The 25,184-nt window shown below is 48.1% G+C and overlaps 1 protein-coding gene across 1 annotated transcript in view; it reads right to left on the bottom strand.

The window, feature by feature from the left end:
* LOC142406535 (adhesion G protein-coupled receptor B1-like) overlaps positions 1 to 25,184 on the bottom strand; it is a 144,513-nt gene that overhangs the window by 61,906 nt on the left and 57,423 nt on the right. Inside the window, exon 2 of the mRNA XM_075495483.1 lies at positions 4,642 to 5,562. Coding sequence (XP_075351598.1) covers positions 4,642 to 5,389 — 748 coding nt within the window. The 5' untranslated portion in view covers positions 5,390 to 5,562. The remainder of the gene's footprint in view (positions 1 to 4,641; positions 5,563 to 25,184) is intronic.

Genomic DNA, 25,184 nt, shown 5'->3' with positions numbered 1-25,184 from the left:
CTTGTAGAAGGAATAGAGCCTGTGTGGTAAGAAGGAGCTGAAGAGGTCAAGGGGAGGCTTGAGAGCCTGCCCCTGGGCAATTTACTCACAGCTCTTTATCAATCCCTGAGCTTTCACGGTCACTAAAGCTCACCACAAACATAGAAAATGACCTATCAAGTTATTTCTGCCCTGGGGGAGATTCAAGTGGAGGAGACCTGTGCCACACAACGTGAGTCCTGCAGCAGGGAGGATGGCAGTTGATTCATTTGTCCCTATGCCTCTGGCCCCTCTTCCATACCAGCAACTTCTTTCAGCAGTCACTCAGTCATGAGTCCAGGCAGAAACTCAGCCTTTCTGAGGAGACATCACGTTTCAGCCAGCAGAACTGGCCAACCATGAAGCAAAGCTTCCCAACAGCAACCAGGGTTTGGAGGATGTGTCCTGCGGTGAGAGATTTATGGAGTTCATGCATATGGACTTAATGCAGCAGAGGTTAAGCAGCAACTTGTTCATGGGTCTATAAATGCCTCTCCAAACAGTAGAGAATGGACACTAGATGACTTCTTAATCTAGCAGACAGAGGTAGAAAAACATCTAAGGACTGGAAGGTGAAACACCACCAATGAAACAGAAATGAAGTGATGAGCATGTGTGACAAAGGGGGGATCTGCATTTGTTCAGAGCAATGGGGACAGCAAACCAGTGGAAAAGTTTATCAGGAAAGGCAGGAAAACCCCAAGCACTTCAGACTAGCAATATTTCAATTCAATTTTTTGAGAACTAAGAAGCTCCATTTAAATCTCAGTTTCAAGTTCTTTGCCGAAATGAATTTGTGAAATTCTCTGGCTGAGACATGAAACCAATTAGACTTGTTCATCATAAAAATCCCTCCAGCCCTGGAGCCATCTACTTTACCAGGGAGCAAATAATATATTTCAGGGGCACACACTTAACCCTGTTTTGCAGTCAGCATCTTGGATCCCTCCAAGATGGGGATATGAAGAGCAGAAGGCCTAGAGCATGCTGGTTGTCTCTTTGGCCCACCAAAATGTGACAGCACTGCAATGGCCTTCCAAGAACAGATTACGTGAAGACAAGACTAATTAGACATTCATTAAGTGCCTAACTCAGCACAACACTTAAGCACACATTTAACCTTCTCTCATTAAAATGTCACATCAGCGTCCCTTTTAAAGCTTCAGCTCTCATTACAGTGAAGCCAGCTTATATTTTGGAGAGTCACCAGGATTTTCAGACCTTGAAGTTCCAATGCCCCATGTTTCAGGAAGCTTTCCCATCTGCAGCCCCCTGGTCTCCTACCCCAAACCAGTGTGGGACCCTATTCCAGGAATGCCAACTTGCACTCCCAAAAGAGAGTTCAACTCTAAACATCAGGACGTACAACCAGTCTCTGCCTTCTTCGCATGTTGCCTGAGCCAGCCAAGGGAGATCTAATGCTGGCCAAAAATATTTCCCCTGTTGAATTGTCTTCTCCTAGAAAAAAATCCGCTGTTCAAGCCTTCCCAGAGCAGCAACTTGAGGTAGCTGCAGCAAGGAGGGGAGATGTGGGGGGTGGGCTGCTGCTGCCAATACATTTCCAAGCGTGTCTTGCTGATCACCAGGACAAGCTCCATGTGCAGAAAGACACCAAAATATCTCCTGCCGCCTCTGCACCCTGACAGATTCTTCCCACCCCCACCACTGCCCTCTGTAACCTCTGCAACGTCTGCGTGGGACAGCGAGTGCAAAGAGGGTGTCTCACTAAACCTGGGAAGCAAATTTGGAGCAGTCTCTCCTACCTCCAGACATTGAAGAACAGACGCTGTGGACAAGGCAGGGTCACTTCGGCAGAGTTACTTTGTGAAGTCCCATTGCAAATGTCCACAAACATCCCTGTGTACCTGAACCAAGTGCAAACTCATTGGCCATGAGTGAAATTAGGCTGTCAGTTAGGTTTCTTGAGTGCCCAGTAGCTCTGGAGCGACAGGATCAGTACGCCCGCTTCTCCACCATGACCAGGAGATCTGTGGCCTGGGTTGGCAGCAGAAGTTCATCTCCCAGTTCTGCTCTTTGGCCACCAAAGCCAATGTCCAGCCCAACAGATCTATCCTTGGACTGCTCTTAAGTGACGTCAGAGAGCAGGGAGAGGGCAACATCTAATCCAACACTCAGACACATACATGCATTCTCCATCCTTCGGCATACCAGAGCCCAGGGATGGGGAGTGAACCTTTTCAAAGGGATCTCACCCCACAGGCTCTGTGAGCCAAAGCACAGTTGCTTCCAAGGCAGCATCTCATTGTAGCCTCTGTAGATTTGCACCCACCCATTTGCTTTGGAAACATCCCGGGTATAGAAGAGGCACATCAGGAAAAGTCAGGCTCCACGTTTTGGGGTGGTATCTGGGTGTCTGGCAATTCCTTATGTGCCTTGAAAGTCATCAGACTAGATTAGTACAACACACGCATGCACCCTTGTTCAAAGATGAAAGTGTCAAAACAGGCCCAGAAACAACAAATGACGTGGGAAACAACGCGGGGGGGGGGAAGAGGGGAAGCTTTTAGGAAAAAAAATGCTACAGATACAATCAGGACAACAGTGACAGCAATAATCATCATCAGCGCTGGGAAATCGGGAACCCTATCGAAATATTCCACCCACAAAATGCTGTTAAGGGATCACTGGCGCTCTGTCCAAACTGGATCTCGCCTCCATCTTCCTGATCAAGCTTTTACAAAGATCAAAACACACACAGTGACAGACAGAGCAGCACATGGAGAGGCCGGGTACCCTGCAAGCATTGTTTCTATGTAGATGGCATCCCACCAGTGAAGATGATAATTCTGTACCTTCAGTATGGAGCAGATGTGAGCAGCCAGCAAAAAATTATCTACGCTCTCTACAAATATTTGACACCCAAAAAGGATTTTGATTCAGCCACCTTTGAGCCTCTTTCATATTTATTTTCTGGGAACATTCAAGCACTCACGCTGGACTTGGAGAGATCTTTACAAAAGCCAATATTAAGCTTGAATGCTTCAGGATTTGCTGAAAATCTTATTTCAAATTTCACCTTTGGTTGCAATGAAAAAGGTCACGCTGCTTGGGTTGAATGCATAAATCATCCAATCAGCAAATGCAAGGCATGACACATGACTTAACGAAGCTCGCATCACTCCGAGGAGGCAGCCAACACGGTACTCCTCGCAAGCTGTTCACACAGGAGAAAAGGGCATTGCAAAGAAATCTGAAATCTGGAGAGTGAATATTGCCGAGTGCTCATAGCTGGGGAGGGAGGCACAGCTGAAGAACTAATTTGCAGGATTTATGGCTCGGCTGTGTGCCTTCATGTATTGATTCACAGATCAGTGAGAAACAAAATCTCCCCCAAAATACACTGACGAAAGCACTAATACCTGATCATATACTAATCTCTCAGCTAACGCCAGACTGCGGTCTGCAAGAAAATCACGCTGCACAGCTTGGACCTGTGCCCGGTAACCTCCTTCCTACTGCAATCAAATTTAGCCTCCTTCCCCCGGCCTTGAGAAATTCCCCCCTGACTGGGGGTGGCTGTAAAAGCCAGGCAGGAGCCCCAAAGCCCAGACCCAGGCAGACGCCAACTTTTTCCCTGTGGCAGAGGACATTTCAGTGTAGCACCTGAAGAAGATGAGACCCTGAGGTGGAGGTCAGGTGCGGGTCTGAACCTTGCCAAATTGGAGGCTCCCCTCCCCGCTGCCCAGATTCCCATTTAGCATCACACCTCTGGTTTACATAACCTGCATGCTGGCAGGTGGGATGGGAGCTGAGAATAAACACATCAGAGCGGATCTGACACAAGTGCTGAAATAAAGGATTCAATTTCCGACCCCCCTGATTCCCTTCTGTTTTGCATGGCACCATAGCACTGGTGGAGACTGTGTTGGATCTCTGGAAGGAACATTTCCCTCCCCAGACCAGCGCCCAGATCAGACCTCAGGAGCATCTCTCCCTTATTCATAGCCCTTCTTGTCATGCTTCTTCCAGCTCTCTAGTCCCTTTCCAGCCCATACCATAGTCAAGATCATCATCAAAACACTGATGAAAAATCTGAGGAATGAGCCCCAGCAAAGACACCGAGCAACCCCACAGAAGCAGCATAGTCAGTTTTCTTTCTGAAAGCCTCCAGAAGGAAAATGAGGCTGGGAACAAAATGAGCATGCCTTCTGTTGCCGTTCCCTCGAACCAGACCTGAGAATTAAGTTTTTCCCATGAATTAAAATGGTTGATAGGGCTGCTAAGTGCAGCCCGCCTCGGGAGGTAGCTTGGATCCTGCCTTTTCTAGGACATCTGTAATTACGTTGGAAAACTGCTCACCCTCAGGTGAGACTCTCCCCGCAGCAGCTCTGAGGCTGCAGAAATAAAACAAGCAAGGTACAAGCCCCGGGAATGAATGAAACAATTTGGGGTATATTTAGGGGAAGCTGCTTTGCAATTCCAGTCGCAGGCTCATAAAGAGCCACCAAGGGTTACCAGACCTGCCTATCAATTAGGAAATAAGGTTTTCGTACCAGGCATCCACAGACTCAGACACAGAAGTAATGGGGACAGCGTGAGACCCGGGAGAGGACAGCCCAACCAGCCCTTCCTCCCAAACGCCCCCAGCCGCCCTCCACTCACCCAGGAACTCCACTCCGCTGCTGTCCTTGGGGCTGCTCATGCAGTTCTCCAAGTAAATTCCGTCCTTATAGCAATCTTCCTTCTTCCTCGTGAGCCCCAGGATCTCGCTGGCCTGATCTAGGACCTCCCCTCCCGAGCAAGAGCACGGGGTCTGCATAATGCCGCATGGGTGGGAGCTGCTGCTGATGGCCAAGCACGCATCCAGCCATTTGCAGAGCATCTGGCAAGCAGCTTTGCTAGGGTTCCTGTTGCCCACCACGAGGTACTCCACTGAGAAGTCCCGCTCCTGAGCCTTTGTGGGCTTCCACCGCACGGGCCAGCTCTCTACCCCCGGTGGCGTGGTCTGCTTCATCTGGAGGAACTGCTTGTTGGACTGGAGGAAGGCATAGCGGGTGGACCCATCGCAGAGCTTCAACACATCATCAAAGCTCTCCATGCCCAGGTAGGTGCGGGTGGACTCCAGGAAGGAGTCGAACTGGTAGGTGCGGATGTGCTGGTGGTCACATATGCCGGTAGGTTTTAGGATCTTCATGTACAAAGTGTACCTCCGAGGGTCAGGGTTCTGGATAATCCAAGAGCAGAGGGAGGAGTTCAATGGGAAGACGGCAAAGGAGGAGAAATACCCAAAGAATTTCCCCTGGACCAAAGTGGTGCAGGGAGTTTGTGCCAGGTCCAGAGCGACCACGGTCCACACAAAGTAGAGTGGCGATACCAAAAGCAGGTTCAGGGCAGATCCAATGCTCCTCATCCTAGGTCTCTGGTCCTCTGGAACTCAAAGTAAATGTCAAGCAGGCGCCAGATCCTGGACATAACAGGGACCAGCTTAGAGGAAAAGTGAGAGTTTAAGAGGCTCTGGATCCGAAATCAAGCCAATCCTCCCATGTCTGGATTTGAGCTCCCTCCTGTGGCCATACACAACACCTGGAAAAAAAAGGGAAGGGAAGGGAAGGAGGAGGGGAGAGAAAGAGAAGAGATTTGGGATTTGGGGTTTTGGTGGTGTTTTTGTTTTTTTTATTATTAACCTTTTGCAAGGCTGAGTATCCACACAGCATCCCCAGTCCCAGCACATCTCACTGGGGAAAGATGCAGCCCCACATCACCATCCCCATGCGAGGTTTGGGGGTATCCCCATCCCCAGGATGTCCTAACCCCCAGGAGGGGCTTGGCTGTGACTCACAGTGGGGGACAAAATAGCTGTGACCTCCCTTTCCCAGTGCCCTCTTCCCATGCAGTGCCCCTCTGCTGAGCTGAGCAGAGCCTTTGCAGTGATTTCTAACCATCTCCCCAAAGCAAACACCACTGATCTCTGTTTTAGGGACTTTCCACCCCTCTCCATCCCAACAGAGCCAGAATGCTGGTTCAATGCAGACTTCAGGCTGCACCTGGGGAGGATGGGCTGGAGGCAGGCATGGGCAGCTGGGCTCTGCTTCCTCTCTTCCTCCTGCCAGCCCTTGTTTTCTTGCTTCTTTCTGTCTCTCCTTTTCTCTCTCCTCCCTCCTCTTCCACCAAACCAGTGCAGGGGAAAGGAATTGTTGTTCGGTACCCCAGCCCTGGTCTAACCCTCAGGCCAGACAGGAGGCCAGGGCTGGAAGAAGCTGTGCACCCAGTACAGGAGGAAAAAAGGGTGATAGAAGTAGATTTTAGGTCTTCCCACATCAGGTAGCCACCCCGCCTTTCACGCCTGTGTGCAGGACACCCCAAAGCCTGCAGTACTGTAGCCGGGCATAGAACATCTCCAGAGAGTGGGAGTCCTCCCTGCCAGACTCAGGACCTCCTTCAGCCTCCAAAGCCCCTTCAGCAAAAGTAACATCCATCCTGCATTGCCCTACGGGACCCGTTCCCTGCAACCCTTTGTAGCCCAGATCCCCTCTTCAGCCCAACTGCCCAGACCCCTGTGCCCCCCTCCATGCCGAACAGACTCCTGCGCCCTCTGCACTCCTGTAAGTCTCCTTCTTTCTTACCCCACCAAGACCCTCCTGTGCTCCCTTCCCTCCATTTCCCCTCTTTCCACAGGAGGAGAAAGAGGGGGAAACACCGTCAGTAGCAGGACTCTCTTCATCTTGTACCCCCTCCCCACGTAGTGTGCACCCCCAAGTTTGGGGAGAGGGCCTATTAACAGATGCAGGGGCTGATAGGCAGGAGGGGCAAACCCTCAGTGTGTAGGGTAGAGCTTCGCCCACAGCTGGGCATACAGCCATGGCACCTTTTCCTTCTCACCTTTCCAGCCATTTCCTTTCCTGCCCTCTTGGCTCACCCCAGGCAGAGAAAATGAGGAGTTTCCCCTTGGGTGAGGCTTGCCCTGACCCTGCAGCACTTGCTGCCTCCAAAACAGGGCTGCTGCCAAATTTCAAAAGGACAGATCAGACCCCTGGGAGGAAGGTTTCCCCTACCAAGTCAGACTATTGCATTGATTTCAGGAGCCTCTGTGGTCCACAGGTTAGTGAAAAGCCAGTGCTCAGGACCTCTGCGTTGAAGCCTGAGTGCAAACAGCCCAACTCCTGAGATGCTAACATTGTCCCGGGCTGCAACCCCAAAATAATTCAGATCATCTGGGATGTGTTTCTCTGTGATCAGGGACCATGGTGGCACTGCCAGGAGGGAATTAGGGTGAAAATCTATGGAGAGGGGCACCTGTTGCAAGGGAGGAGGGAAAACACATCTTCTCCATTGTAGCCATTGACCCTCCTCACAGCCCCATGGTGTCCACATGGCTCATCCCAGTCCCACCGTCTCCCACCCTGCTGCCAGGCTCTGCCTTCCCAGACTGTAAACAGAGGAAGCTTTCACAGCAGCCATACAAATTCCCAGCAAATCTACAATTCAGGCAGCTAAACCCAATCCCAGGAGAGACTGAAAAATAAGAGATGAAGCCCATAGACCATCCTGCACATCTGGGAAGAGATAAGAAGCCAAACGCATTTCCACATTCACCCCTTGGTTTCTCTCCTCGCTCTATTTAAAAGTTTTATCTCTGCATCTCCCCTCTTCTGCAAAAGCCTTTTTTTCTGGGGAGGAAAGGGTTAGGTAACTTGAAAGTCAGATCTGCTATTTGCAAACTGTGTTTCATCCGAGCTTCAAATCACTGCAGGCTCTGCCAGCAGATTCCTGAGTGTCTGTTAGACCTGACACTAATCAGCATGGAGTCCAAATGCATTTGCCTAAATTTTTTAGAAGTCAGGTCCCCACTCTTGACAGTGTTTTGCAGCCTGCAAAGCTCTGCAGTGAAAATCTCCCCGTGCCAGACTCCTGCCTGCCTCGGGGGCCAGATTTCAGGAACGCAGCCTGCTTAGGTGATGCAAAGCAACGCTTGCTTGCAACAAAAACCACAGGCATCAACCAAACATCCGATAAATTTCCAGAGAGGTCATCCTGATTAGCAGGAGGGGTTGCCTGCAAATGACTGTGAATGCCTTAAATATGAGCTTTGGTAAGTGAAAGGTGCTTGCTTAGCTGAGACTCTGAAAGAGACCACTGGTTCACCTCTTCCTCACTGTAGGGCGGTGCCTGAGCAGCTCATGCTGTTTGCAAGGGGGCACAGCCCCTGCAAAACCAAAGTCTATCCGACCTTCACACTGATGAGCCAACCAGGGATCATCTTAACCTCTGGTCCAGACCGTGAAGAAACCTGTCTCTCCCGGCTGGAAGCAGGAGCCAGCGGTGCCTCCATAGCAACGAGATGATTAGGAGACAGGGCTTGCACTGAGATCCAGTCCCTAACGGTGACTTCAGCACGTGGGATTCAGCCCAAGCCTCCTGCTCTCCACAAATGCAATTTTTCTCACGCTGGCCACAGACCTGCTACTGAATGAAGATGCAGCGAGCACAAAATGCATCCCCCCTCACCGGCCCTCTCTGGGAAAAGCACCATAAAAGCCAACAAACTTTAACTAAGCAGACCCATTAATGGGACGCTGTGTTACGGTTGTTAGGTCTCAGAATGGATTTCCCCTGAATGCAGTCCCATCTGGAAGGTTTCACCATAAGGAACATAAACATATTTTTTCTCTTTCAACTAATCCTTGCTGAAGTGGGAATCTTTGCTTAGAGCAGAAGAAGTGAATAGACAAAACCCCCTCCACACCTGGATCTTTGGCTCAACATGTGTTGGACCTAGCAGGGAAGGAAGATGCAATGCGCAGTTGACTGGCTGCTGCATTTCAGCAGAGAGATCCATCTTCTACACTTTAATCCAGAAAAATCCCAAGGGGGATATATACCAGAGGCTGCAGCCTGCAGCTGGGGAAGTAATATTAAAGGTATGAAAATACAGATTATTCCAGTGTTGGAGACCACGTTCCTATGGCACGCAGGCAAATTTGTCCCGATTCCCATGGTTGTTGCCACAGCTAGTGTCTAGGTAGCCTGGCTACTTTTGTAATTTTGTGTGATGGGAGACATCCATGCCTGGTCCCATCCCTTGGCTCCAACTTGGAGTACACGCCACCCCTCTTGCCCTTTCCTTCCAGTCCTGTGCCTGGGAGATGTGTCTGGCAGAGAAGCTTTTTCTGGAGTAAAGCCTGGGGACAGCAGGTGAACATGGAGTACCTTGGGCTGTGCCTTGCCTGCATTTCTCAAGGACAAACTGAAGGGCAAATATATTGTCTTCTTTGTGTGTGTGTCCCTGGCAGAAGGCAGTTGTTCATCCCAAGCAACTCACAGAAAGAGGCTGACAAGTTTGGTCTGAATGGCCCTTCTGCCTTGGTTACCTTGTGCAGGTGTTAGAGATGATGAAGCAGAGGGTTATGAAGAGATGTGAAGCACCAGCATGGCTCCTGCACCCTTGCGCCACTGCACAGAGCCTTGGTAATTTTTTCTACCTCCTTGCCAAGTATTTGCCATCCCACCTTGACATCCCCTGGAGCAGGAACAGTTCAGAAACACAACCCGAGACAGACCTTCACAGTTTGAAAACAGGCACGGACTGAATCACATGTTACACCTGGCACCTGGGCTGTCCAAGGGGTTTAGGCATCCAGTTTGCACTGGTCCCAGTGAATTTTGGAGCCTGTAAGCCGTGGTGAGCTGTTTGGTGGTGCACCCTATCTTCCTGCAGTAATGGTAAACCAAGATGATCCGGGTCTGAGGCTCACGTCCCTGCTTGCTTTCTGCACATGTTTGTATGCCCCAAGCACACCCCACGCCCATCCTGGGGATGTAGGCAACATGGGACATGTGTGAGGAGGGAGGCATCAGGGCATCCCCTGACTCTGCCTACAACTGCCTTCACCCTCTGCCTGAATAGCCCCACATGCTGATTCACCCTGTCCCACCAAGACCTTCCAGACGGACATCTCCAAATTGCTGTGTCCGACTTTGCAACTGTGCCCCAGCATAGGGATTTCAGCTCTGCACAAGCAGGAGGAGCCCGTGAAATGCAGGCAGTACTGCAATGTGCCCTGCTTTGCAGAGTCTGTGCACTGCACAGAGTCCTCCCACACGGGAAGGGCAACCTCCCCGGTTGTGCATCCATCACCTTCCTCGGTTGTGCTGGTGACACAGGACTCTCGGTGCAGCAGCCTGGATCTGGCCAATGGAGGGCACTCTTAGACACACGCACACACACACACACACACTCCATGGAAAAAAGAGAAAAAAAAAAAAATCAAAACAATGACTGCAGAAAGGGCATCCTTCCCCGCTGCTGCCTGTAAGACCTCTCCCAACACCCTCACCCTAATCTGCCCCAACTAGCTCAGCCGTGCCCCAACTCCCCTCTCTCTACCCACCGGCTCAGATGTGCTATCATCCAAGATTTACCTCCCTCTGCGTTTCCTTCTCCTGACCTTGGTACACGGCTGACATCCCAGCAGGGTGAAAACCACTCTCATCAAGCTAATCCTTCTTTCCTGGGGCTTCCCATTTCCCTGTAAGAAGTCCCCAGTTATCAAACAAAATATCCCTTTTGCTGGAGGCAGAAAACTGCCTGGACCCAAAAAACTCAGTCCCTTGCCACTCTGAGAAAACATGGAAATGAGTATGCTCTGTCCTTATTCGCAAGGAACTGCTAGCAGCAAAAAAAAAAAAGCTGCAACCGCTTGGAAATTTTCTTTTTGCTACCGAGGCAAGCGAGCAAAGCATGGTGGAAATGCCTGGAGAAACACGGTGGCATCTGTGAACCGACAGCACACAGAGGAGTCAAACTCGGACCTGGCTCTCATTTGGCTGCAGTGGCTCTGCTGGGCTGCAAGTAGAGGAGTTAGCCCTGAACAGCACCTAGAGAGGGATGGAGCTTGGACAGATTCTGGAGCAGAGCCTCTTCCGTAAAATCAATACTCAAAATCAGGTTTTTCCTTAGTATTATTTTTAATGATCCATTTTCCTTTTCTTCTGTTTTCTATGAGTATTTACTTGACTCTGGCTCTTACCAGCAACAGTTTATCTATAGAAATTCGTGCTTATTTTCTGGCAAAGCAGAATCTAGTGAAAACTAGGATCTGAAAAAGCAAAAGGATGAGTTGGTGGGTATTGCAGGACTGGGAAATCCTTTAGGTCTCACCCTGGCTTCAGTGCATATCCACTGTCTGGAGAGGCATTTCAGATGTGGACCATATCCTGGAAAGGCTGTTAAGCCAGCTCCAGCTGGAGCTCCCCACGTCAGGATCTGGCCTGGCCAGATCTACCTTTGGACCAAATGCTGAGAGCTGAACTTAGCCAAAACCCCTTTGGGAAGCAAAGGAAAGCAGACAAGAGTCAGCTAGACAAGAGTCCAACCCTGCTCCCCTCCTGCTGTTTCATTTGCCAAAAGCATATTTTTGCATGGACTCCTCAGGACCCTACATATTTGCTCCACCACTGTAGAGACTGATGTACTGCCCCATCTCAGTCTACTGACTGCAGAGAAAGCTTGATTCTCACTTGCCTGCTGTGTTAATAAATGATATTTATACTTACTAACATCTTTCATCCCAAATTTCTCTCAGCTCCAACCTGGAAAGGCACCTACTTTAAGGGTGGACTCCAGCAGACATATAACAGCCTCCAGGAACAGCATGAATAGAGTGGGAAATATTTGATCCTGTGATGGAGATTGGCTCGTGGGGACAGAATCATGGTCCCATTTTGATTTTCAAAGGCTGGAAGAGGGGATGTGGGGAAAGGCAAGGCTGAGAGGTGATATATAGAAATGCATCATACTAGGATGCCCCAAGAGGCTTTCAACCACAACAAGGAAACTCCAAAGCCCCTGAGCCTCGGTTGAACCATCCCATCCCTGATCACCTTCAGCACTGACCAGAAGGGGAGACACTATCAGGGGGAGCCAGAGGCCAGATTTTAATCCTGGCTCCAGGATTTGTGCACACGCTCAATTAAGCATCTCTGCCAATTCATGCTTCAGTTTTCCCACCTGAAAAGATGGATGTAAGAAGCATCCTCTGCTTTTCTCTAGTGCTCTGTCATCTGAAAAGCTCCAGCAAAGTGTTGAAGATGGTGATTCATATCCAACCCACTAGGATTTCATCCCGAGATGAGATTAACAACCTTAAAGACTAAGGTCTCCACTCCAGATCAGGTTAATTGAAGATGGGCCCATTGCTAAAACTCTCAGGCAGGGCTGTAGACAGGTCAGGCTCAGTTCCTGGCTCTTCATGTTTTTTTCAGTGAGTGGGATCAGGAAACAGCTGAGCAGAAAGACTGGACCCTAAAATCTAGGACCTAGTAAATCTTTTGTAGAGAAAAGCCTGGCAGACAAGGAGGGCTAGATGTGCTCCATCTGGTCCCAGACGTGGCTGCCCGAAGGAAGTGGGCTTAGGGCTCTGCAGCACCTTCTGTTGGGTACAACACAGCCTCAGACAGATGTCGTGTGTGTACTTGGTGTCTTTTAAACATCACCTCAGCCTGAGCTGCAGCTGTGGTTGTCCTCAGCTTTCCTCTGTCTGGGTACAATGTTATTGGCATGGCCTGTTGGGAGTGCTACCAGGACTGGGAGTTTCTCAAGGACTGCATGACATAGGGATAGGTTAGATGCCATTGCATAGCAAAGTCAAGGAGCCTACGGGGCTCTTGGCAGAAGGCAGCTGATGCAGATCGCCATAACGTTACATCTTTCTCTGCCTCAGTTTCCCATTAGCAAAGCAGGCTTAAACCCCATTTAATAGCAATAAGGTACAGCCTGCTGTGGGTTTAGGCTGGTCATTGCTCCACACTGTTCCCAGGCATTTCCTCACCCCCAGGGGAATACACAACTCTTCCGATCCTGGTAAGTTCAGCCTTTCCTCCATGCCAGCATCACCCATACCCTCTGACTGCCCTAGCTTCCATCCATCCCCATCAGTGGTACCACCTGAGGAGCAATGCACATTGCCAGAAATACCCTGGATTCTACACCAGCAAATCCTAGAAAACTCCTGCTTCTCCTGTTGCCTTATTTCTGCCCGTTAGTGCTCCACGGCCGACCCTTTGGGGTCTTTTTCCCTATGCTCCCACCCTGCTCCTGGGTGTGAGGGTTACACAAGAGGGCCTCTGAGGGCAAGGTCATCCTAATGAGTGGCAGAAAGCAGGCGGGACCAGACCGTTTCCATCATAGCTCATTTGTACCGGGGACTGGGATGCGATTGATTGGAAATTCAGCTGGAGGTTAAAAGCACTGGTGTTAGCTGGGGAGCTAAGTGTGAGCCCCCAGGGAGAGGGGATGTTTGGAGAGGGCTGTGTGTGCATGCTGAGGCTCAGACTTGTACGGGTGTGTGGGCAGAGTAATGGTTGATAAACCCAAAACTGGGCTTTGTGATTCACTGGGTTGCACATGCACAAGCCAGACCTCAGTACATGTCCTGACATTGCTCACTTAACGCGTCCCGCATAAATCATATGCACCAGGGCTCATTTTCTGTCCCCTGAGGCCAAGAGCTTTGACACAGCTCATGCCCATGTGGCTAAAGTACCAGTCTTCCAAAGCAGAATGGTACTGCCACAGTGTCTAACGCTCTCTCCTGAGCTGTGCCCAGGCACGGTCTGGGGTAGTGCTTGTTGGCTGAGGCCAAAACCTTGCCAGGAAGTGTCCTGAGATGTGTAGGCAGGGATGGGAGAGTGTTTCAGGCAGCATCCTGGCCCTCTGGGGTTACTGGTGCAGAGATGGCTACAGAGGATAAAGGAAAGCTGGTGCCTTGTCCAAGGCACCAGGAGCTCTGCTCCTGCCCGGTCTGTCCAGAGCCCCTGGGACTGAAGAGCCGCTGGAGTCTGCCCCTTGCCTGCCCCATGGCAGCCTCGAGCTGGGCTGGCCAAAGTAAAGGAGGGAAAGGGGAACACCCAAGTAGCTGTTTTTGCAACCAGCTCCAGACTAGGACCTGCACTAGCTCAAGTCCTAGTGCTTCTCCCAGCACCAGGAAAGTAGATTTCTACTTTGCTGTCCTCCAGCTCCCTACATGGCTGGGTATGATCAGCAACAGGGGATGATCACAACCAGAAGCCTTCGACCAGCCCTGGATGTATGGAAGTTTTAATGCATGCTCTTCTTCTGACTCCTTCCATGGATTTGTGCTCTCTCTCAATGACTGTGCCTCAGTTTCCCCATCTGACAAACAACACTGACACTACCCCAATGATGCAGATAGATGTCCTAGGCAGCAGCTGGGAAAAGAAGGAAAGATTACATCAGGGTCCAACTTTACAGCAACCCTGAAGGTGCACCGTGCTCAGTTTTTGAATGCTGCAGTCTCAGCACAGTTAAAACTGGACTGGGAATGTTTTCATTTCTGAGAACAGGAATTCAGCTCATAATTTTAGGCATTCAGTTTCCAATGCCCAGTGAGGATGTCTTTAAATTACACACAGAAGAACTGGAAGATGGTATTGCTCAGATTCGCAATTTTCCTGTACCTCTCAGCAGGAGGAAGATGGAGATTCAGGCTGTGGCTATGAGAGACACCTGAAATAGAGGTCCTTTTAGTAAAACCAGAACTGTGACCATCCCTTGCTTTACCTTCACTCTCCACAGAATGAGTAGCACAAGAGAACTTGAACTACAGGACTGCGCTAGCTATGGGAGTGATTCCATCTGCTTCTACACAGTCTGAAATGAGGGGCTTTGAAGTCTTCTGATACCACACTAACGTGGGTAAACAGGAACTTCCCAGTGGCATGGAACGGGTAGAAATATCTGAGCTTGAGCAGAGTGTGGGAACTTTCTACCAAGTTGAGCACAGACCCTGAAGGTGGAGAGAATCAGGAACATACCCGATCCCCTTTAAAGTCCCAAGTTTCAGTGGGTTTGGATCCAGCCATGACCTTGAAGCAACAGAAGTCTGCAACCTGAACTTAAAAAACAAAAGAAGGATAAATATGTGCATTTCTACAGCCCCTTCTCTCCAAGGTCCTCAAGGGACATGGGTAGCAGCAGTGAATTAAGCCTCATGACGCAGAAAGCCATCCTTACTGACCCCAAAGGCTGAACACAAACAAAAGGAAGTACTTTTTCACACAGCTCGTAATTCAATTGGGGACCTCATTGCCACAGGATGCTGTGGAGGCTAAAGGTATAAAAGAGTGCCAAAATGGATTAGAGAATTTGTAGAGGACAAGTCCATCAGTTGCTATTAAACACAACAGTCTGGATGCAACTGCCAGTCTCAGAAGTGTCTACTCTTCTTTGCCTTTCCTTCAGTCTTTCATTATGCATCCAGATAGACTTGGATAACCCTGGGTCGGGGCAATCCTCAATATCAATACAGCCTGGCAGGTGAATGGGTTGAGAGCAGCCCTGAGAATAAGGACTTGGGGATACTGGTGGATAAAAATTGGACATGAGCCAGCAATGTGCGCTTGCAGCCCAGAAAGCCAAGCATATTTTGGGTTGCATCAAAAGAAGCATGGCCAGCAGGTCGAGGGAGGGGATTCTCGCCCTCTACTCCACTCTTGTGAGACCCCATCTGGAGCACTGCACCCAGCTCTGGGGTCCACAACACAAGAGAGACATGGACCTGTTGGAGCGGGTCCAGAGGAGGGCCAGGAAAATGATCAGAGAGCTGGAACACCTCTAATATGAAGAAAGGCTGAGACAGTTAGGGCTGTTCAGCCTGGAGAAGAGAGGGCTCTGGGGAGACCTAATTACAGTCTTTCAATATATAAAGGGGGCTTATAAGAAAGATGGAGAGAAGCTTTTTACCAAGGCCTTCAGCGACAGGACAAGGGGTAATGGTTTTAAACTGAAGGAGGATAGGTTTAGATTGGCTATGAGGAAGAAATTTTTTATGATGAGGGTGGTGAGACACTGGACCATGTTGCCCAGAGAAGTTGTGGCTGCCCCATCCCTGAAGATGTTCAAAGTCAGGTTGGACAGGGCTTTGAGCAACCTGATCCTAGTGAGAGAATGTCCTTGACCATGGTGGGGGGAGTAGAATAGGTGGTCTTTAAAGGTCCCTTCCAAACCAAACCACTGTATGATTCTATGATTCTATGACCTTTGCTCCTTCCCTAAATAACCAGTCTTACATTTATTATAGAGAGGTGCAGGGATATTAGTAACCACCCCTAAGCCGTAAGACGTATGTCCATACCACTAAACAAACAACGGCCAGAGCCTGAAACTAAATGGAGTGTCACAGGTCTCATCCATGCCACTAAGCTCCCCTACCAAAACGGGTTGGCCTGATCCATGTCCTCCTGTTCAGTCTGCTATGTCCTGCATGGTTCCATTGCACTGCTTGGGAGAGCAGTTGTTGGGATGGTCATCTGCCCTGACCTACACCTTTCTGGAGCTTCATGCCCACATCCATGCAGTGCCATGCCTGAGCTAACCATGCTGGACAGCAAAGGGTGGCTGCCTGCTCTGCTCCCTGGAGACCTTCCCTTTTCCTTGCAGACTCCTCAGGGCAGAGACTGCCTTCTAGGCTCCCTTACAACAAATCCCAAGATGCTCAAATGTAGACAGGCTGGCAGAAGGATACAATGATAGCACAGGCGCTAACGAGCTGGATTATTCCTTGCATCTCATCTATCAGCCTCATGACAAGCAGTTCAGGATTTGCATAAACAAGACAGATGTACGTTTTTCCCCTTTTCAGTCTTTCTCTCCAGGAACCCTTGAGCAATGTGAGGTGGGAGGCAAGATAGCTTGCGGGTAAGGGGAAAATATGGGGGTTATTGGGAAGCAAAGGACTTCTCTCTTCTCACTGTCTTGGGCTTTGTTTAATCACAGGAGATGATGGAGGATGTTATGGAGTGATTTGTGCAGCATTGAGAATGTGCTGGTTTGGGGCTGGTGTTAGTTAGCTGTCTGTGTGCAGCCTTGATGAAGATGAAGGATTGAAGGAGGATGGTTTATATTTATTCTGAGAAGGGTTCAGGTGATGCTTCATCACAGGGATGACAGCAGAGTCTGTGATTTTCACATGCTCCTTCATTTGTATGGGTTTTCCCTTCTGGCTTGGAGAACAGGCAGACAGCACTGGAGTGAGGAGCTGGAGGGGAGCTGGAGGTCTGCAGACAACAGGCAGGACTTAGATTTAGGTTTCTACCCAAGACCTAGGAGGGGACCTGAGCTACAGAGCCACGTGCAGGCAATTCTTCTGCTTCCCATTTCCTCCAGAGAAAGATTTTGAGACTGTTCCTCCTGCTTCCAGCCCAGCACTGTTTAGAGAAACCTCACCGTAATGTAGCAGCATGCACAGATTCAGGTGTTCCCGAGCAGCCCTGCAATGTCAAACCCGCGTCTGCAGCCCAGGAGCCAGCTTCAGTAAGCTGGGAAATGCAGGAGAGACGAGCAGTCCTTCTAGGAAGGTGCCAGGAGATGAGCATCATGGCCTTTTTTGCCGACAGGGTAGGTTGACCCAACACAGGGGGATACAGTGGATGTCCCCAGGACACTACCTGGAGGGCCTGCCACATCTCCACATTCAGTGGCGGACACAGGTTGGTTGCGAAGGAAAGCCCCCACCTCGTGCGAGACACAATGAGCAGATGGCCTTCCTTTTGTTCCTAAAGAACAGAAATTCACATGCCAACTAAATGCTAATTTGCCCTTTTGCTGTCTGTCTCCACAGGCTATGTCTATACTACCGAACGAAACAGAGCAGGGGCCGTTCTTTGGCTGTGGGGCCAAGCACGGCACAGCTTGCAGCCACACACCTCAGCTCTCCTCCCCTGCGAAACAGGCTGGCCACATCCCACAGACCTGTGGGAGAGTGTCCCTTGGCTCAGCCATCTACCAGACTGTGTCCTGGCACCATCTTGGGCCAAAACTGCACCAGGGAGCATGCAAGTAATTAAATAGTCTGGATGATCATGGGACTATACTCATGCCTGTATTTAATCCCTCATTTATTTATGAGTATAGACATAGCCTCAGAGGGAGTGAATGGACATGAACAGCAAAGGGTTGGGCCTCTTGGGTTTCACCGGAAAAACTGAGAGGTGGTAGAGATCTCGCCACGGGGAGTGAATCCAGGTATCACCTTTGTTGGTTCAAGTGGACCTTTGGAGCCACATCAATGGGGGAGCTTGTCTCTGTCTTACCCAGCTCTGCACATAAATCGGGAACTTCGGCCTTGAGAGAAGACGGTGAACCCTGCCAGCCCCACCGCAGCTGATTAGAGCACTCTCCTCATCACTCAGCACGCCTGACCCCAACAGCCAGATAAGGAAAGGTACCAATCCAGCTCCTCCTTTTTGTCAGGGCTGCCCCTTGGCGTCTCACAAAGGGCCAGTAAAGGTGGATAGGATGGGTTGATCCTGGTTAGGCGAGCAGAAGCATAACGTTTGCTGCTGACACTTCATGCGAACTGGATTGCTGCTTTTTCTCTCTCCCTCTCCCTCCTTCCCTTCTTCTCTTTTGCCTTTGCAAAGTGCGACAGCGTGGGGATGAATCGCCTGATTGTGTGCTCCTCTTTCCCCCACCACGCCGCACCAGCAGCAGGGTTGGGGGATGGAAAAGGAGCCCAGCTGCTTCTTGTGGGCTGTTCTCTCTCCACCCACCAGGCACTTTAAATCAGACACAAATTAACACCAACTCCTGGCATCCTTTATTAATCGGATTGGCTCAGTGTTAGTTTGCTTTGCTTCTATCTTCTATTTTAATATTTCTTTTTTTTTTCCCCAAGCCCACCTTCCTGAAGAGCATACCTAACAATAACAGCAATGCACTGGAGAGCAGAGATGCCTCCTGAGCTGTTCCAGGTAGTGATCATCTCTGGTTTCTCAAGCTTTAAACTAAACACCATGCCCCAGTAGGGGACAGCAATCCCTTGAACGTCTCATATTTCAGCAATCTCTTCTATCCATACTGCTCCCTGAGCAACGTTCAAGGAGAAACTCCATGCACACAGTCACGAACATGCTGAAATGCAGCCACCTTTAGGGTACTGTGCATCTGTCATTTATCATCTGATAAGAAAGTTATGTAAGATCTTTTCTCCTAGCGTAGGAAATTGAGGTAGCTAAAATTTGACTGCCTGATGTGGGACATAGTGGAGGGGAAAAGCTGACTCCTGTGTAGCCACAGGTGACCACTGTCTCCAGAGGCTCCACAGTGACTTAAACAGACACCCTGGGAAACACACCCTGGGAAAGTTGGTACCCACAGGGTCACTGACCCTTACCATGACAAGAGTCTAAAGAATAGCCATCACTGATGGATGCACACACATGACTTCGTGACAAACTACTAAGAAAGGGCTGCCAAGACTGGACCTTCAGGGGCAAGGATGAGAATGGTTATAAGCACTCACTAACTTCCTTTGCTGCTCCCAGCTTTCAGAGACAGGAATGCTGGAACATATGTCCGTCAAAGCCTTCTGTCTACTCAGTCTTCCCAGCTTTGCAAATCCTCTGGTCTTTGTGTGCCCTGCCCCTCTTATACCCCTGGCTTGTCCGTCTCCATCAACAATATGCATGATGGAGGCAAGATATAAGGAACAACTTATGGGTTTATTGCTGGAAGGACCATGCTTAGCTGGGGAATTGGCTGGTTCCTCTCTGCTATCTGTAGGGCCATGTTTGCCAAGCCACTCCATCCAGCATGCACTCTTCAGCAACTGTCAAACCTTTTGTGGATTTCTGTCTCTGCAATATTCGTTTCTTAGCAACTCTGCTTTTAGCAAAAACAAAATGTCTCTGTCTGTGGCATGCTATTTTGAGCAGAAATGGTGCTGTTTCAGGTCCACGCTAGTCAGAGGGACCCTGGTGAAAATGGTCCTGTCCGCCCACTCACTTCTAACAGCACTGGGTGAAATTCTTATTTGTTTCCTTGCCGTTTCACCTGACGCAGGGAAAGCACGGACACGGATTGTGGCAAACAGCTAATACTGCTACATTGCTCTTCTACGGTCCTTGCCATTCTGGGGATCTTGAAGCATATTGTATAACTCAGGTAATAAAGGTACAAGTCAGCAGCAAATTTTACAGCAGAACAGAGTTTCAGCAAGAAAATACAGTTATGTGAACCCGGTGCACTTTATTGGAAATGTCTCTGGTCTTGCCAACTTTGATTGAATCTAGCTCTACAAGAAGCTTTCCCAGCACATCCAGCTTAAGAGAAAGACCACTGAACTTGGAGGCTCAACCACAGACCTGAGCAACCTTGTAAGAAGTTCGGCAACAGCAATTTCTACCATTGACTAAAAATGAATGGCAGGAACATGAAGGTTACTGTGTCATTGCAGGATCCATATTTTTCACTTTTTCTTTTCAGTGATAGTATTGTCATTTTCATTCCCACCAAAATGATACAAAGCCAGTCTCTGTCTAGTGGAAACTGGAATGACTGGTCAGCTCTACTTACAACCCCTCTGTGAGGTACATCTTATCCTCCTTCTTGAGTTACAATTAAGGGTAAGGACACACAAACTCATGTTAAACAGCATCAGCTCATCTTGAGATTATGATTTAGGAGTTCTGATTGATTGGAAACTAATACCAATTAAAAACCAACCAGGCAGAAATGCTGCCTCACTTTACAGGAAGGAGCTGGATGAAATGAGAGCCCAGAAAAACAAAGGGGAAAAGCACTTCAGTCCTCTGGCTAAAGACATTTAGCATCATGGTAGGGGAGATGGATGAATGGAAAGTGGGACTTTTACAAGGTGAAAATCAGCTGTGCTTGAAACACAACTACAGACATCAACTCTCCCACCCAACACATCATTTCTCTACATTGCATTCAAAGCTTAAGTTTAGCTATGCACATCACCCGGAACATACCCTACACCTCTGAACTGCTCAGAATATTTAGGACAGGATAGAGATCTCACCTCACCAACTCAGCCTACCCCTGGTAGAAGGCTCCCTTAGTTATCTTCTCCATCTCTCCATGCCCATGGGAACAGCTGATCCCCTGGAGTATACTCTGCAGCATTTTATCCACTTTGCAAGTGACTCAAATAATGATGATTTTCTATATGAATCCAAAACTCTCAAAAAGCTGGTTAAAAAACAGGGAAGGTGAAGAAGAAAAAAAAGACTTTAATTTTAAAGATTTGTAACTGGCAAAACTGTAGATGCAGGATGCGAAAAGAGGAAAGGGGATGACATGAAGATGCTCAGCAACTCCAGAATTAGTATCTTGAGGCCATCATGTCTCAGGAGGCCTCTAGTATTCAGTGGAGTTAGACACTGAACTCAAACAATGTGGGAACCTACTTGTATAGTTTGTAGCCATTTTCTTTGGAAATAAGTACCATCCGTCTTTGATTACAGATCCAAAGTTATTCACTGAATCCGAGAAGCCTCACTGACGTCAGTGGGGCCAGGAATCCATCTCTTTATTCCTGAGTTCAATGCCTACATATTGTTTTCATGCAGCTGTAAAGACCTCTTTTATGCATCTTCTTGATTTTTCTCTCGCTCATTCATCCTGATTCATCTTCCTCTGCTTGGAGCTCCTTGAATATCCTGTAAGAAGCCCACACACTCAGACACATTCTTGCCCAAGCCTACATTGCAGTATATTTGTCCAACTAATTTTTACTGAAATAAAGTTCCTGCTTTGTGAAATTGCCAAGAGCAATTGTTTTGGTGAATCATAAATACTGCAGAAAGTAAATGTTGGTTCAGGTTGTTTCTGCTTTTGACAGACCAAGCTGTAAGAGTACATACATTCCTCAAGAGCCTGAGATTTTAATTCAGTAAATAAACTACAATGGCAATGGCTATTCATTAGGACACCCCTACATTTTGACCTGAGAAAAGCCCACATATCTGCAAACCTGTGTGCTAATGTGATCAGGAAAGACTCCTTTAATCTCAGCCTCTTTGGCATTGGTTTGGTAAGGCAGCTTAAAAGTTGTATAGATCAAAGAGTCTTGACGCCATCGGGCAGTGACCAGATCTTGGAGAGCAAACCTTGTTTGGGACAGCAGGATCTCCAGCTGTCTCCCCTGCCTGAGATGAAGGACTAATGGATACATCTGATATAAGGTGGAGCCCTTTGGCAAGTACTCTGGGAGGTGAATCTGCAGCACATCATGACCTCGTCCCTGCCAAGGATCACCATAGCTGTGGCAGGGATGGTGGAGCAGACGTGTGCTTGCATCCCTACCTCTCTGGTCATCGCACTCACCTCACCTGCCAACCAGCCTCTCCAGGCCACTGAATGACCCAGGGGAGGATGCAGGAAGATCCCAAAGCCAGAAAGAGAAGATAATGTAGATTGTGCCACTATAACTTGTGGGTTGAACTAGAATATAGAAAGATACTGTGCATTTTATCTGAAGCCTTTTTAAGGAAAAGTGCACAAGTTGCCCCAAGACTTGCGAAAATTGGGATTTTCAGTCTGGCTGAAAAGTGATGTAATGCTCTTACCACTAGGTTTTGATGTTTAAGATGTAGGCAGCACCATCTGGAAGATACTCAGAAAGGGCTACCTTGAACTATCCTTAGATGACTAAAAGACAGAGGTACAAATCTGAGATGACCACTTGAGGCTCCTTGAGCTGTCCACAGAATTTTGTCCAGGATTTGGGACAAGCCACTGTTATCCAAAAATCTTAGTGCCTTGGTTAGTCCTGCACCAGCAGACAAGCTTTGATGGGCACATTTGTGAACCACTACTGTCCCCATGACCTTGGGAAGAGGCATAAGTTTCCATGGACAAATTCATCAGCAGCACTGCTCAGTGAAGACAATTCATGGGAAGACAGAAACTGGACCCCAAAATAGAGATCCAGACCCCGCGCCAGGACCATGTGCCAGAAATCTTGTTATTGAGCTAGAGTCCTTTACTAGATCTCAGTCTAGGTCTGTTCCCTAGTACCAGTGGAAGATAGCTATCTTCTTAAGCAGATACCAATTAAATGGCCCTCTAAGCTGTACTTTAATACAAATAATATATAAAGATAACACTACCATATTTCATAACATGGTGACTGTAATTCCACTCTTGTTAAAGAGCAATTGCAGTGTAATTATGATAAGTATGTTCTCTGACATACTTTAATACCACAAATACAAATGTAATATAATTATACTCCATTACAACATATATTAGTATTACAATATAATTTTATGTTAATGTAATAATATAATTGTTAATTATAGGTCATATTACATGTATTAGTATTTTACATATGTGGACACACGGACACACACCCTCATGTCTTGCAAAATAAGTGACTGAATGGTTCACGGTATGGCTGAGAATGAATACTGTAAATATCACTGCAGTGGTGTATATTCATTCCAGGTAGCATAGGGACACCAGAGAGCTAACACAAACCATTCACTCTTGCAGTTAATGTTCTTATTATATCAACAGAAATAATTATTGATTGAGCAAAAAAGCCCACAGTGTAATTACATTTTAATTGCAACATAATCCTACTGTAATTACACTTTTTTCTATTATTTGGCTTGGCCAATAACAATCAGATTAGGGAGACATTGTTCTCACAATTTTAAAAGATTGTACTATTGTGTAATATTACACAGCCTCCCAAGAGAAAAGGATTCACCATTCATCAATTATTTCAACCTAAACCTGGATCAATGTTGAAAAATTAACTATAAATAGCAACATTGCTGAGTAGCCCTCCTGAACTCTTCATGTCACTGGCACTCAAAGAATCTGAAAAAAATACTGAAAGGAAAGATGTGGTGCCAAAAGATAGGTCCTTACTCTCAGTTTAGCATCTTCTGTCAGCTTTTAAGGAGGCCTCTTTCCTCTCAATTTGAAAATGTTATAGTGTTTAGAGTGGAAGAGGAATATTATTCTATCTAATTCTGCATTTTCTCCCCAAAATCCCACTTGATTCAGGAGAGCTGCCTACCTAGAGAGCATGAGAAAGAAGGTTATTCATGCTGATCCCACCTTACTCAAGATACAATGCCATGAGCACCCCTGGGTCCCTCTGAAGTCAGTGATAATGGAAGATGTTACTCCACAGAAGCTCTGAAGAGAGTTATGTTATTTGTCTCAGAAACAAGAAAGGGTTGGGAGACCTCATAGATGACAACAGACAATTATCTCATCATCAGCCTCAAAGCATTTTTCAGTTTAAAGCACTGGGATGAACAATTAGTATCCTCCCTTCCTCCATTTCCCCTCTTATTTCCTATTCATTAAAAAAAAATAATAAAAATCAAACTCAATGAAAAAGTTGGGAAGGGAATGAAATCCTGTGTGCTTCCCGGAAACTCTGGGTGATACGGTAGCCATGGCAACAAGCAGTTCAAGAGAACTCCTTTACCTTTGATTTTTCCATTTTTCTCTGAATGTTTACATGAAATAATGGAATTTTTGTCCCCAGTCCATCTCCTGTATAGGCCAGTGGTTACTGGTGAAAACACTTTGTACAGTTTCTCATGAACTGTTCTCCCTCTTGTTCATTACTCGCATGAGGGCATGACCCAGTCCCAGATGAAATCAGGTTGACCACGAAGTTTTCATGGACCTTTATTACAAACCCCCCCAAAAAAAACAGGAGAGGAGGTTGGGAGATGGGTTGGAGACACATCCTGAACTGACCGAGCAGCACTTGACAGTTAAACACTGGGACTCATCGCCACAGCGTGACCTAGAATCCAAATGTTCTGGTGGGCTCCAGGAGGGATCACAAAGGTACAATCCATCCATGGTTACACGATATATTTGTTCAGACACAGTTTCCAGCTCAGAAAAAAATAATAATCCTTAATTCAGTGACTGCTGGAAGTAAGGAGTGTGTATCAAAGATGGGATTACTTTACGCTTACTCCTTTTTGCTTTATTTTTCTCATAGGCATCTGCTATTGGGGCTAACTCCGTAGACCATTGATCTCACCCAGCATGGGTGTTAAGGAGTTTTTGTGCTCAAAGTCATACCCAGCCTTCAAACTTCCCATCTGTCCTGGTGAACAGTGGTGTTGCAAAGTGAGGGGTGATACCAAGGCGGGGGCTAAGCCAGGGAGCCTGGATCAGCACTCAGCAAAGGCTCCAGCCTGATCCCCAAGTTCAGGAAGGATCTCTGGTGAGATCCCGTGTCTGATAAACGCAGGGCAGGCTCTGGCCAAATGGCGTAGTAAACCATCACGCTGTGCAGATCATGGACTGCTCATCTGACAGTCTCTCTCAGTCTGGAGCCACTGAGCTCTGCCTCCAGAGCTGGGAATGCTTTGTGAATTTTCACAACTTTCCAGGGAAA

Source organism: Mycteria americana, chromosome 2, assembly GCF_035582795.1.
Source record: "Mycteria americana isolate JAX WOST 10 ecotype Jacksonville Zoo and Gardens chromosome 2, USCA_MyAme_1.0, whole genome shotgun sequence".
Classification (NCBI taxonomy): domain Eukaryota; kingdom Metazoa; phylum Chordata; class Aves; order Ciconiiformes; family Ciconiidae; genus Mycteria; species Mycteria americana.
This window is presented reverse-complemented; position numbering and strand designations above follow the sequence as displayed.